Source organism: Rhineura floridana, chromosome 2 (genome assembly GCF_030035675.1).
Source record: "Rhineura floridana isolate rRhiFlo1 chromosome 2, rRhiFlo1.hap2, whole genome shotgun sequence".
Lineage (NCBI taxonomy): Eukaryota > Metazoa > Chordata > Lepidosauria > Squamata > Rhineuridae > Rhineura > Rhineura floridana.
The window spans coordinates 95364606-95379799 of record NC_084481.1 but is presented as its reverse complement, the minus strand read 5'-3'; the positions used below and the strand labels follow the sequence as shown (position 1 = coordinate 95379799).

Below are 15194 nucleotides of genomic sequence, written 5' to 3'. Positions count from 1 at the left end.
CGGGAAGAGGAGCAGGAAGAGAAGACTGAGGAGGTAGTACGAAAGACTTCAGGGAAAAGTGTAATGTTTGCCAGTTCTAGTCATACCAGCTTCCTTAAATTGGGTAAAGAGACTATCCAAAACGGCCAGAACTTTGAGCCTCCCAGTTAGCCATTTTCCAGAGTGTATACTTCCCCAACTACCCTATGAGGCTAGTCCCTGTTTTTCTACATTTGAGAGACGGGAAGAGTAAGACTCAATGAAAATGATTTGTTCCAAGACGAAGCATTGATGTGGCGTGCCACTGAGTACAAATCAGGCCTTTGACCTCTCTCCAAGTAGCTTTTCATGACAGAGACTCTGCTAGTACTAAAATTTCCGTTTGACTTGCATGTTAGTTGCCCCAATTCTGAGGGACAAGTGGCTGGACCCAAAGGACACCTTGTCAAGAGGAGGGGAGGGTGAACCTGAGTCTGTGGTAGTTGCCTATAGACTTGTGTGCACAGCAGGCTATTGCTTAACATTTTACAAAATCCCTATATGGAAGTTGTTTATTTAGCCATTTACGTGCACATGTGGCAGTTACACCTTTTTTGTTCTTGTACACACAGAATGAAAAACCCACATGTGTGATCCGTGCACATGATAATCTAGATGTGGGTGCATGTTAATGCCTATAGATAAGTGCCTTCCGTTTGGAAATTAGCACATGAAGAAGAATGTGTGAAGCTAGCCTAGTTGGGCTTTTCCTAAAGTAAAGGTAAAGGTGTCCCCGCACTTATAGTGCGAGTCGTTTCCGACTCTTAGGGTGAAGTCTTGCGATGTTTACTAGGCAGACTGTATATATGGAGTGGGATGGCCAGTTCCTTCTCCAGCCTTTCTTTACCCCCCAGCATATGCCGGGTACTCATTTTACCGACCACAGATGGATGGAAGGCTGAGTGGACCTCGACCCCTTTTACCGGAGATTCAACTTCCTCCTTCCGTTGGAATCGAACTCCGGCCATAAGCAGAGCTTCAGCCACGGAGGATCTTCTGCGCTTTTCCTACTGAGTTGAAATGTACACATAACCCCCCTGATCTGGTCTGCATTAAGGGAAAATCATGGCTCCTGTAGCAGTCACTTGTATATTCTCAGAGTGGCACATCACACACACCCCTTGAGGTCTCTGTCTATGCAATTACAGCACTGTGTGGAACTGAGGCAGCCAATGTGGTGCCCTCCAGATGTTGTTGGGCTACAGTTCCTATCACCCCTGACCATTGGCTTTGCTGGCTGAGGCTGGTGGGAGCTGGAGTCCAACAACATCTGGAGGGCACCACGTTGGCTACCCCTGCTGTGGAAAAACTCTTTTTAGCTATACTAGTTCCTGTTTAAGCACAAAGCTTGCAGCTATTCTGCTCACCCATGCAGTAGTGACTCAGATCCAAATCATGACACTATGTACAGACCACTGGGGACTATGTGTAATGCACCCTTCCCCAGAGATTCAGTCTTATGCATTTGGCTGGTCTGAGAGATTTCCAGCTGAGGCAGGAGCAATGCAATGCAAACACATTTGTCACTGGCTGATCTCAAATGATCCGTATCAGCTGGAGTCCTTCAAGTGCCAGGGAAGAGAAATGGGGGTGACCACTGGGAACTTCCGTTTTGTCTGCTCACCAGTGATTTTGTCATATATTGGTATTCAGTTTAGCTGTACTCAGGTTGTATCAGAGAGCCAGTGCAGGGTAGTGGCTGCAATGTCGGATCTCAGACCGGAAAATTCCCACTTAGCAATGAAGCTCACTAATGGATCAGTCATCACATGCACTCTTAGCCTAGCCTACCTCACAGAGTTGTTGTGAGGATGAGAATAGAATGGGAGGAGAGAGAACCATATATGTTCCTTGGGTAAACAGTGAGATATAAATGTACCAATAAATAAAATAAAATAATAAATATGTCCCCTAGTGGGTGGTATTGCAGGTATACTAGCAGGGAAAGAAGCTTGGCTTTTCTCTACCATAGCTCAGTGGCAGAGCACCAGCTTAGCATGCAGAAGGTCCCCAGGGTTCAGTCCCCAGTATCTCCAGGTAGGAGCAGGAGAGAACCTTGTTTGAAATCCTGGAGTGCTGCTGCCAGCCAGTGTAGGCAAGACAGAGCTAAATGGACTGATGGTCTAACTCTGTATAAGGCAGCTTCCTGTATTCCTATAGAGCAGCCTTTCCCAACCAGTGTGCCTCCAGATGTTGTTGGACCACAACTCCCATCAGCCTCAGACAGCATTGCCAATGATCAGGAAAGATGGGAGTTGTGGTCCAACAACATCTGGAGGCACACTGGTTGGGAAAGGCTGCTATAGAGGGAGCAGCTGAGAGGACACAAGGCCATAACCTGAGGGCATCCCTGCTACTTTCCAAGCCTCTCTCAGGAGCCCTGTTAAGGAGCTGTCTGGCAGCCTTTCCCAACCTGTGTGTCCCCAGATCATAGAATCATAGAATAGTAGAGTTAGAAGGGGCCTGTAAGGCCATCATGTCCAACCCCCTGCTCAATGCAGGAATCCAAATCAAAGCATTCCCGACAGATGGCTGTCCAGCTGCCTCTTGAGTGCCTCCAGTGTCAGAGAGCCCACTACCTCTCTAGGTAATTGGTTCCATTGTTGTATGACGCTAACAGTTAGGAAGTTTTTCCTGATGTCCAGTCAAAATCTGGCTTCCTGCAACTTGAGCCCATTATTCCGTGTCTTCCACTCTGGATTGATCAAGAAGAGATCCCGGCCCTCTTCTGTGTGACAACCTTTCATGTACTTGAAGAGTGCTATCATATCTCCCCTCAGTCTTCTCTTCTCCAGGCTAAACATGCCCAGTTCTTTCAGTTTCTCATCATAGGGCTTGGTTTCCAGTCTCCTGATCATCCTTGTTGCCCTCTTCTGACCCTGTTCCAGTTTGTCTGCATCCTTCTTGAAGTCCGGAGACCAGAACTGGACGCGGTATTCAAGATGAGGCCTAACCTGTGCTGAATAGAGGGGAACTAATACTTCATGCGATTTGGAAACTATACTTCTGTTAATGCAGCCTAATATAGCATTTGCCTTTTTTGCAGCCACATCACACTGTTGGCTCATATTCAGCTTGTGATCAATGACAATTCCAAGATCCTTCTCACATGTCGCATTGCTGAGCCAAGTATCCCCCATCTTATAACTGTGCATTTGGTTTCTTTTTCCTGAGTGTAGAACTTTGCATTTATCCCTGCTGAATATCATTCTGTTGTTTTCAGCCCAATGCTCCAGCCTATCAAGATCCCTTTGAATTTTGTTTCTGTCTTCCATGGTATGTCTTCCATGTGCCCCCAATTTTGTATCATCTGCAAATTTGATAAGCATGCTCTGTACCTCCTCATCCAAGTCATTAATAAAAATGTGGAAGAGCACTGGGCCTAGGACCAAGCCCTGTGGTACCCCACTCGTTACTTCTGCCTAGTGTGAGAAGGAACGATTGATAAGCACTCTGAGTATGATTCTGGAGCCAACTGTGGATCCATCTGATAGTTGTTCCATCCAGCCCACATTTAGCTAGCTTGCTAATTAGAATATCATGGGGCACTTTGTCAAAAGCTTTGCTGAAGTCGAGATATATTATGTCCACAGCATTCCCACAGTCTGCAAGGGAGGTTACCCGATCAAAAAACGAGATAAGATTAGTTTGGCAGGATTTGTTCTTCATAAATCCATGTTGGCTCCTAGTAATCACTGCATTGTCTTCAAGGTGCTTACAATTGTTGTTGTTATGTGCCTTCAAGTCGACTACGACTTATGGCGACCCTATGAATCAGTGACCTCCAAAAGCATCTGTCATGAACCACCCTGTTCAGATCTTGTAAGTTCAGGTCTGTAGCTTCCTTTATGGAATCAACCCTTCTCTTGTTTGGCCTTCCTCTTTTTCTACTCCCTTCTGTTTTTCTCAGCATTATTGTCTTTTCTAGTAGATCATGTCTTCTCATGATGCGTCCAAAGTATGATAACCTCAGTTTCATCATTTTGGCTTCTAGTGACAGTTCTGGTTTAATTTGTTCTAACACCCAGTATGTCTTTTTCGCAGTCCATGGTATGCGTAAAGCTCTCCTCCACATTTTGAATGAGTTTATTTTTCTCTTATCTGCTTTTTTCACTGTCCAACTTTCACATCCATACATAGAGATCGGGAATACCATGGTCTGAATGATCCTGGCTTTAGTGTTCAGTGATACATATTGACTGCTTTATAATCTGCTCCAGAGGTTTTCCAGGGATTGATGTTAGAATGACTGGTCTGTAGTTCCCCGGTTCCTCCTTTTTGCCCTTTTTGAAAATAGGGACAACATTAACCCTCCTCCAGTCATCCGGCACTTCACCAGTCCTCCACGATTTTGCACAGATAATAGACTGTGGTTCTGAGAGTTCTTCAGCCAGTTCCTTCCAGAGCTTGGAAGATTACTTTTAAAAAGTAATAAATTACAGTTACAATTACTTGGCCAAAAAAAGTAGTAATTACCGTTACAACTGCCATTGCTCTGAAAGTAACTGATTACTTTACTTTTTCTCAAAAGTAATCACTACAATTACATTTCAGTTACTTTTTAAAAAAAACTCCTACAAGGTGCTGGCCTTGGCTGCTGCATATCTAAGAAGCCTAAAACAATATTAAAAATACACACACACACACACGGGGTAGTAGAATAAAAAAAAATATCCATAAGATTAACATAATGGCATAACAGAATCTCACATCCCCCCAAGCAATGAAGATACCCCAACTCTTGAAATCAAATTTTACACTTGAAATGCTTTTATAATATGTTTCTGTTGTGTCTCAAAAGAACAAGATGCTCAAAGAGCATGTCAGACAAGGAATGTCTTTTTACAGTCATTATGTTGCCACCAGTACTGAACAGGCGTTCTACTGCGGCGCTTGAAGGCATGCCTGTGTTGTGCTGCAAAAAACACCGCAGCACATGTGGAAAGCCATGGAGTGATGACACTTCCCTGCTGGGAGACCTCAGGTACCTCACCAGTTCCTCCTCATCAGTGTCCACTGCTGACTTCTTGCCCTGGGGCAGAAAGTTAAAGAAGTCATCTTCTAAGTCATCTCCTTCCTGGTCTTTATCTGAAGACTGATCACTGTCCTCATTAAGTACACCCATCTTTATTTCAGCTTTCAGCAAGGCTTCCATTGTGTATCTAAGAAAGAGAGAGGATATGTTAACACATATATGTTAGGAAACCATCATCTGCTCTTCATTTCCTGATGCTTGTCATGTCCCCTGGTTCAGGGTCCAGAGCCTGTGGATGATGATATGGAAGGTAGGAAGGTGACCAAGTCACCACACTCATGGGGCAGCACAGCAGACCCTTAAGGATTACCTGCAGCAACCCAAGGTTGTGATGAGGAGCCCCAGGAAGAAAAGGCCCAGTCCCTGCCTACCACCTTAAGCCCTCTGATGCCTCCCTTGAGACAACATTTCCCTAGGAGTAATCCACCCAAAGGGCTTCCCTAATGTTCTTACTTGTTGGTATGGGTGGTGGCCTGACACGATTCCAGCCAATCTAGTTTGAAGCGAGGGTGTAGGCAGGCTGCCAGAAGAAGCCTCTTGTCCTCCCAGATAGCTGCAAACCGCTTTCTTAGGGCTTCGCGCACACGTCTCAGCAGCTGAAAACAGTATGTGTACCTCTCAGGTTTGTTTTCCAGTCCTTCTAACTTGCGGTCCAGATTGCAGAGCGTTGGTAGCAAATACCCCATGAACATGCCGTTCTCCCGTTGCAGGATATCTAGGGACTGGGCTAGTGGCTCCATAATCTCTGTGTATTCCTGTACCACTTCAATCTCAGCAGCTGTGATCCTGGACAAGGAGCAGCGGTCCATTATGGCATGCATTTTTAGTGGCACAGTTGACAGGAGCTCATGTAGTTGCTTCAAGGCATCAAAGGTGGAATTCCACCTGGTCTTATTTGGTACCTTCAGATACACACCACATTGCGCATGGATATACTCAGCAATCTGGGCTGACTGGTTCTGCTTGGACCACAACTTGCTGCACTTTCCCATCAAGGAACGAAACTGTTTCTTGAAAGGACCAAGAAGACTACTTTTGGAGGAGTCAGAAAGCATGGCCTCTATGTCTTGTGTTGCCACAAGGTTGAGGGTGTGGCTAGCACATCTCTGGTGTGGTGGTAAAACAAAATCCTCTCCTGAGTCTGCAGCTTCTTCCTCTGCCTCAGGTCCTGTGTCCAGGATCTCACAGATAGGCACAAACTCCACCTCAGCCTCCTCCTCCTCCTGGTTATCACCATCATCGTCACTGGTGCCTGCAGCTTCCACTGGTTCTTTGGCCATGAAAACTCTGAACACTTTCACAAAGTTGGAGCCATTGTCTGTAGTAGTGCACATAACTTTGTTGTGGATCCTGTACTGCACATGTACATCATGCAGTGCTTTTGAAAGGACATTGTATGTATGGCTCCCCTTCAGACGCTTACAAGCCAAGGCCCCGACCTCACGTTTCAGGGTAGTTGGGTTGATCCAGTGGGCTGTTACCCCAAAGTAACTCTTCTTGCCATTGGTCCAACAATCTGCAGTGGTTGCTATATATGCCAAAGCACCCATTCGGTTTGCAAGAGTTCCTCTCATGTGGCATGCTCTCTTCTCAATTCTGTCTCTCAGAGTCTTGGCACATATGATGGTGAGATCTTTGGGGAGTCCAATGCAAACCAGATTAATGAATGATGGTTTGTCCACAGTCTGAAGTGGTAATGTCTCCTCTACAATGAAATCAATGATTCTCCTGTCGAGATTGCTCTGGGTGACAGGCTCCCTGCCAGATCCCCACCTCTCAAGGGTTGTCTGCTGCTGCTTCAGCATTCTGGGAGGAGGGGTGTCATGCATTGGTTCAGGAAGGCCACGTCTCCTTGCCTTTATTGCTTCTTCAATTGCTCTCAGCTTCTCAGGGTGTGCCCTCTGAGGAAGAAGAACAAAGCATGAATCCAAGAAAAAATGGAAGAGGAACTTCACAATTTAAACATAAGTAGACAATGGACACTCTTTGAGGACCAGCATGACAAAGGCTTACCTCAAAATGTTTCTTCACATTGGATGAGGAGGAAACAGCTGATCTCAGATTTTTGATCCTTGGAAGGCAGTAATTGCATCGTACAACAACATTTTTCCCACTCTGGCTCACAAATGTACAAGCTTTCTCAAAGCCAAACCATGGTACTTGCTGTTCTGCAGATGTGGCTGTGGGCAACTGGCACTGCTTCATGCCCTCCTCCTCCTCGTGCACAGGGCCTCCTTTCTGAACCTCACTTTCTAGTTTTGCCTCCTCAGGATCAACTCAAGTGGCCGCACTAACTGACTGCTGCTCTCAGCAGCAAAACCTGCAACAGGCGTCTCTGTAATAAACAAGAGATAATGCTCCTATATGGGTGAACTTCAGCTGAGATGTGCCCCCATCTGTTCCCCATGCTGCAAGATCCCCCAGTCAGAGTGGAAGTAAGCAGGTCGATAGCACAATTAAAAGAGATCCTATTTGCATCATTTTTGCTCACTAAATAACCCTGCCTGGGCCAGTCTAACCTACTATCTCACAGGGTTGTTGTGAGAACAAAATGAGACTAGGGTTCAAATCCCCACATAGCCATGAAGCTCACTGAGTGACCTTGGGCCAGTCACTGCCTCTCAGCCTCATGAAAACCCTATTCATAGGGTCACCATAAATTGGAATCAACTTGAAGGCGGTACATATATTTTTTATTTTGAATATGATGATTATGATAATAAATATGCAGCATTTCAAATTAATTCTGTATCAGAAGCATTCCATGCCAAGCTTGGAAAACCAAGGATGAGGTATAAAATGTAGACAAAAATACTTTTGACAAAATGCCTTTTATCTTTTATCTTTTATATATATGAGCCTGGGTAGGGAACATTTAATCTAGCCTACTTGCTTTCAGCAAGAAGGGTTAAGTGCCTTCAGGCTAGGGCAGTCACCAGAAGGCCACAGCAGAGACAAAGGAGCCTAGTGTTGTGGAGATGTTAGATGGGAGCTTTGGGGAGTAAAGATGGAGGCTCCTGAAGGCTGCAATTCTAAACACATTTACTAAGGGATTAAGCCCCATAGAACTCAACAGGACTGACTTCTAAGTAGATATAGTTTGGACTGTGCTGTTGGTAAACCTTGACTAGGGTTCTTCTGCAAAGACATCCATATCCAAGCAGGGTTGGCAACCCCCTGCCTGGAATACCCTGCCCTTATCTTTTAATGTGGCTGCTCCAAATGTTTTTACAGATTTGACCCTTTACTTCAGAAAGAGGTCTGAAAAATGAGTAAGAGTAAGAAGTATCTTTTAAAATTGTTCTTTTCAATTCACTCTTGAATTAACATCATACCTAGGGCAGATCCACACCATTCCTTTAAAGCACATTCAACACCCATTTGAAGCACATGAATCGCACCACAGAATCATGGGAACTGCAGTTTGTTAAGAGTGGTGAGAACTATAACTGTGAGGGGGAAATGACACTTCCCAGAATTCTTTAGGGGAAGTCATGCGCTTTAAATGCGAGTTGGATGCGCTTTACACATATTGTGTGAATCCGCTTAATAAATTTTGCCTGCATGTAAATTGTTTTAATTAATTTTTCAAAATGAAAATAAGCTATAAAGTGTAGTGGGTGACCATGGGCTACTCACCATTTCTCAGCCTATCTGCCCCTCAGGATGAAAACAATGGAGAACCATGACTACCCCAAGGCATACTTAAAATGTAAAGGAAGTATTGTACAACCATAGTATGCAATTGGATACTTATAGGGACACAGCATGACAAAACTGGGTGGAAGTAATGAGTGGGGTACCACAGGGCTCGGCCCTGGGCCCAGCGCTCTTCAACATTTTTATTAATTACTTGGATGAGGAGGTACAGAGCATGCTTATCAAATTTGCAGATGATACAAAATTGGGGGGCATAGCTAATACCGTGGAAGACAGAAAGAAAATTCAAAGGGACCTTGATAGGCTGGAGCATTGGGCTGAAAACAACAGAATGAAATTCAACAGGGATAAATGCAAAGTTCTACACTTAGGAAAAAGAAACCAAATGCACAGTTATAAGATGGGGGATACTTGGCTCAGCAGTACGACATGCAAGAAGGATCTTGGAATTGTTGTTGATCACAAGCTGAATATGAGCCAACAGTGTGATGTGGCTGCAAAAAAGGCAAATGCTATATCAGGCTGCATTAACAGAAGTATAGTTTCCAAATCATGTGAAGTATTAGTTCCCCTCTATTCAGCACTGGTTAGGCCTCATCTTGAGTGCTGTGTCCAGTTCTGGTCTCTGCACTTCAAGAAGGATGCAGACAAACTGGAACAGGTTCAAAAGAGGGCAACAAGGATGATCAGGGGACTGGAAACAACGCCCTATGAGGAGAGACTGAAGGAACTGGGCATATTTAACCTGGAGAAGAGAAGACTGAGGGGAGATATGATAGCACTCTTCAAGTACTTGAAAGGTTGCCACACAGAGGAGGGCCGGGATCTCTTCTCGATGATCCCAGAGTGCAGGACACAGAATAATGGGCTCAAGTTGCAAGAAGCCAGATTTCGACTGGACATCAGGAAAAGCTTCCTAACTGTTAGAGCCATACAACAATGGAACTAATTACTAGAGAGGTAGTGGGATCTCCGACACTAGAGGCATTCAAGAGGCAGCTGGACAGCCATCTGTCGGGAATGCTTTGATTTGGATTCCTGCATTGAGCAGGGGGTTGGACTTGATGGCCTTATAGGCCCCTTCCAACTCTACTATTCTATGATTCTATGAAAATATTTATATAAGCATTACTATCAAATATGTTTATTTATATAACCTGTAAAGATATTTATAGTGCAATCCTATGTTTGTTTACTCAGAAGCAAGTCCCAATGTATTCAATGGGGCTCACTCAACCAGGGAAAACTGCAGCCTCAAGTGATAAGGAACTTGTTCTTTTAACAAGTCCTTTAAGTTGAGACCTTATCCCAGTCTGCGTCTGTGTTGAAATTGCTTTTTAATATGTTTTTAAACTTTTTCTTAAAAAAATGTTTTTAAAGCTTTTAAAAATGTTTTTAAAGATGTTTTGTTTTAATATATTTTAAAGTCTGTTTTTATGATTTTTAAAGTGTTTTTAGTGCTTTTGTTTGCTGCCCTGGGCTCCTACTGGGAGGAAGGGTGGGATATAAATCAAATAATATAAATAAATAAATAAATAAACTTCATTCATTTTTTTAAAAAAAAATGAGTATTAGTTTCCTACATAATAAAAACTGTGATAAACCCTGCCTAATTTCTTTAAAAATAGGGTTGGAGGGAGAGAGATTTACAACACAAACACAAGTCTGCACTATGTTTACTCACAAGTCCCATTAATTTACAGCACAATCCTAACCATGTCTACTCAAAAGCAAGTCCTAATGGAGTTCAATGGGGTTTACTCCAGGTACATGCTTTACTCCCAGAAATGGCTTTACTCCCAGAAAAGCAGATATTGGATTAAATACTTTCATATTTCATAGCCCAGGGTCTGACTCTTGGACAAAAGAGGAAAAAAAACATTAAGCCATATTACTTATGCAAACTGCAAAAAACTCAAAGCCACCATATTCTGACGTTCAGCCTAGGCATGCCTGGATCAACAAGTCACAACTCTGGCGTCATTGACTACAATCATGAAAGGGCGGGGTTACAGCCAGAGCTTTGAAAAGTTACTTTTTTAAACTACAACTCCCATCAGCCCCAGCCAGCATGGCCACTGGATTGGGCTGATGGGAGTTGTAGCTAGAGCATGGATCTGTTTAAAAAAAAGTTGTGTGTGGGGGGTTACGTTTTGGTGTATATCTCGGGAATTAGACCACCTAGAAACTTACTTTTTTTTTAAATTGAAGCTGAGAGTCTGGAGAGTAAGGGGTGGTAGCCAGAGAGCCGGAGCCCCCCCCAAAACCAGAGACTCCAGCTGAAAACACACACACCGGGGCACACACACACACACACAAATCATCGTCACTCACCTCCACAGCTCTTCGCCATTCTGCTGCTGCCTTCTCCGTTGTCCTTCAACTGGCTTTTTCCTCCGGCGTCCATTTTGTCCTCTCAGACGCTAGCAGCAGGCCCTGCCTATTCACCTCTTCCCTCGTGCCTCCTAACACAGATCACGAGGGAAGAGAGAGTCTGCGCAGAGGTCCAATCAGTGTGAGGCACAAGTCTTGTGTTAACCAATCACAGCCAGGAGCTGACTTCCCCTTGTTCCCGCCCCCAAGTAATATCCAACCTAACGTGGAAACGTTAAAGTTGCAGCTGAAAAGTAGGGAAATTACTAGTCGTTCCTTTACTTGCCAAATGTAATGGAATTACCCACTTGTTATTTAAAATTGTAACTAATTACAAGTAACTCGTTAGAAATAATGAGTTACTTCCAAGCTCTGGTTCCTTCAATACTCTAGGATGCTGTTTATTGGGCCCTGCCGATTTGAACTTGTTCAAAGTGATTAGGTATTCCTTGACTGTTTGTCTATCAGTCTCAAGCTCCAATCCTGCCCCTTCTACTTCATGTTTCATGGGAGGGTCATAGACCCTTTTTTTATATTGCTGGACTATAATTCTCATCATTCCTGACCATTGGATATGCTGGCTGAGGCTGATGGGAGTTGTAGTCCAACAAGATCTGGGGATCCAAAGGTTAGGAAAAGCTGGCTCGTGTTTTGCTCCCCATGTATTTTCAGCTCCCACCATTTCTTGCTCCCCGCCCGCTTTGCCCCGTTCACTTTGCAGAGCTCCGGTGCTGTCAGTTGCATCAGGAAATGGTTGTGGGAGGAAATAGCTTGCAGAGCTTGTGGGGAACTTGAGTCGCAACAGTACTGACAAGGGGCACGCTGACAGATGCATCACGGTGTCTTGCACTTTTCAGATGTGAAGCCAAGAGCCCAGCAGCAACCAGAACAAGATAAGGGTGCTGGACTCAGGATACAAGGAAGGTCAATTCATGACCTTTAAGGGAAGGATGTCACACCTCTCTCTTTCAGCAGAGCTGCCCAGCATAAGCCAAGCTGTGGCTGAACTGCCAGATGCCTTTGATTTCTCCCTGGATGATGATGCCAGCTCCCTGGGCTCTGACTCTGAGCTGAACGGGATTGCTCCGTATCGCAAGACTGATCGCTATGGCTTTATCGGGGGCATCCAAAATGGGTAAGGCAGGGCTTCTGTTGCAAAGACCACTGGGGGAGAGGGGCAACAGCATTGGTGTGTATGAGGAGCAGCACCTAGGAGGAAGATAACAGTGAACAGCTCTGTGGTTGACTGCGTGGCTGTGGTTTTCAAAATGGTGGGAAACTTTATGCCCCAAGATGTTCATTTCTGGATTTCTACTTGCTGCTGTAGTTTGCCAAAGTAGGCACAGGTTTCTGGAAAGCAATGGGCCTCATCTTTTTGAATTATTTCCTTGTTCTTACCTAGATCCATAGATCTCACAATAACATTTCTTAAAAGGTAAAGGTGTCCCCACACTTATAGTGCGAGTCGTTTCCGACTCAGGGTGACGTCTTGTGACTTTTACTAGGCAGACCATATATGGGGTGGGATTGCCAGTTCCTTCCCCGGCCTTTCTTTACCCCCCAGCATATGCCGGGTACTCATTTTACCAACCATTTGCTGGTCATGGACCGAAATAAATTCATTCATTCATTTTACCGACCACGGATGGATGGAAGGCTGAGTGGACCTCGACCCCTTTTCCCGGAGATTCGACTTCCTCCTTCCGTTGGAATCGAACTCTGGCCATGAGCAGAGCTTCGGTTGCATTACCGCCGCTTACCACTCTGCTCCACTGAGGGTCTAGTAAACATTCCTTAACTTCACTAGAAATAAGGTATAACTTCACAAAAACTGAGAGCCAGTGTGGTGTAGTGGTTAGAGTGCTGGACTACGACCTGGGTGGCCAGGGTTTGAATCCCCACATAGCCATGAAACTCACTGGGTGACCTTGGGCCAGTCACTGCCTCTCAGCCTCAGAGGAAAGCAATGGTAGACCCACTCTGAATACCGCTTACCATGAAAACCCTATTCGTAGGGTCGCCATAAGTCGGGATTGACTTGAAGGCTGTCCATTTCTATTTTCACAAGAACTATGTTCTGGAGGATACTTAGCAGATGGAGAAGGGGCACTGAGACACAATGCATTCATTTCATTCATTGGCATTGTGAGACACAATGAGCCCATCCATGGCTGTCATGGTGTTTTGATTGATTGAGTTTATTTGTATGCTGCCTTTTCACAGCAAGCTGTATCCAAAGCAACGTACAACAAACATTTAAAATAGAAAGATTAGGGTAGGGGAGAAAAGTCAGTTTACAGAACATAACAATGCATTCAAATAGGACAAAACCCAACAATTTAACAAATATAAAATACATTCAATATTATAAAAGACATCATCTAGATTTAAATGCCTAAGCGCAAAGCAAACAAAGAAATTATCTGAATCCTAGGCTGACATTGTCTCCTCTAAACCACACAGTTTCAAGGCCATTTACCAAGTTCTGATATTTAGATAATTCAAGTGTGGTAACCATCAAGTACAACACATTTATACCCCACCCTTATCCCCTGTTTTGCAGAGGTTCACTGCCAGCGTGATTGGCTTATGAGTTTGTCCCCCAGAACATAAACAACCTTCTATAGCAAGAAATGCAATTTAAAACCAGGGAGAAGAAACAACTAATTATTGACTTCTGGATTTGTTTAGCTAGCACTATTGGTAGCTGTGAAATGAAAAGATTTATGGATAAAGGAGCAGGGAATGTCACATAGTCTGTTAAATTGAATTGAAGTTAATCATGGCTATTTGAGAGAATAGGAATAGATTTTATTTTTGGAGATGGTCAAAAGGGTCAAGATCCTGGTACTCTGTTCCAAGCATCCCTCCTACTCCCAGTTCTTCCCTTTTCTACAGAATGAAATTCACAATGTACAATAACAAATATTGTGCGGTCCCAGTTTTAGTATGTATGAACCTGTGGCCCTCCAGATGTTGTTGACTCCAAATTCTGTTAGCCCCAGACAGCCGGGCCATTGGTCAGAGATGATGAGAGTTGAAGTCCAACAATATTTGGAGGGGCATAAGTTCCCCAACCCTGCTACAGGGGGACAGAAATCTTGATTCAACTCAAGTTATCCACAACAATAGCAAAAAAAAAAAGCATCCAGTCAAATGAATGGGGTCTGGGTGAGCATCATGATATGGATGGATGTGTTCTTCCATCTGCATCTGTATCAAATGCACACATGGAAACCTGTTTTCCCATCTCCCTTGCTGGAGAAGGATAGCGGCTAACACCTTCCTTATGAATCAGATAATTATCCCAGATTCAAAGTTTAATATTTGTTAATGTTTCTTCTGCAGTTCAGTACATAATTACAACGGATTCTCCTGTCTATCTCTGCTGCAGACATTAGTAATAGCCAATCGTATTTAGAATACTATATTATACCGCATCACTCTAAACCAATTTGTTTTCACACTTTTTCAGTGTTATTTCTTTTTTCACCTCTCTTGGTAAACCTATAGAAACTGATGTAATGGAGACAATCTGGAATCTGATCTCTTGCAAAACTCTCCTCCTGTCTTGGAACTGAGAAGGTTTTATTCAACAGTTAACCATTCTTGATAGGCCTAGTGTTTAAGTGACAGTTTCAGAAACTGGTTGGAAAACAGAAGATTCTTGAGGCCTTTCACAGCAGTTTGATCTGTAGCAATTCACAGATGATCATGTTTGTTTAAACTATTTATATGCTGGCCTTCATCAAGCCATTCAGATATCAGGACGTGGTACTGAACACAGTATACATCATCCAACAGATGGAAATGGAGAGCAGGTTAAACCATCAGCAGCACACAAAATTTGTAATGCCTGGGTGAATAAATAAGTTGCAACCTGGCACCAAAATTATAACAGTGGGTTGTATTCAGCTATGTCCTATTCAGAGTAAACCCCCAGAAATTAAAGAATCTGTTGGTCATATCCATTGACGTTAATAGGTCTAATCTAAGTAGGATTAGCACTGAATGCCACCCAATGTTGGCACCAGTCATACTTGTGAGGAGAGGGCGTTCTACAGACAGGGTACCACCAAGGAGAAAAGGCTCTGCTTAACTCTTGCTA

The 15194-nt window shown here is 44.0% G+C and overlaps 1 protein-coding gene across 1 annotated transcript in view; it reads left to right on the top strand.

Moving 5' to 3' along the window:
* Positions 1 to 14: 14 nt before the first annotated feature.
* Positions 15 to 15194, top strand: part of TBC1D10C (TBC1 domain family member 10C) — a 37815-nt gene continuing 22635 nt past the window's right edge. Inside the window, exons 1-2 of the mRNA XM_061609527.1 lie at positions 15 to 33; positions 11944 to 12221. Coding sequence (XP_061465511.1) covers positions 12019 to 12221 — 203 coding nt within the window. The 5' untranslated portion in view covers positions 15 to 33; positions 11944 to 12018. The remainder of the gene's footprint in view (positions 34 to 11943; positions 12222 to 15194) is intronic.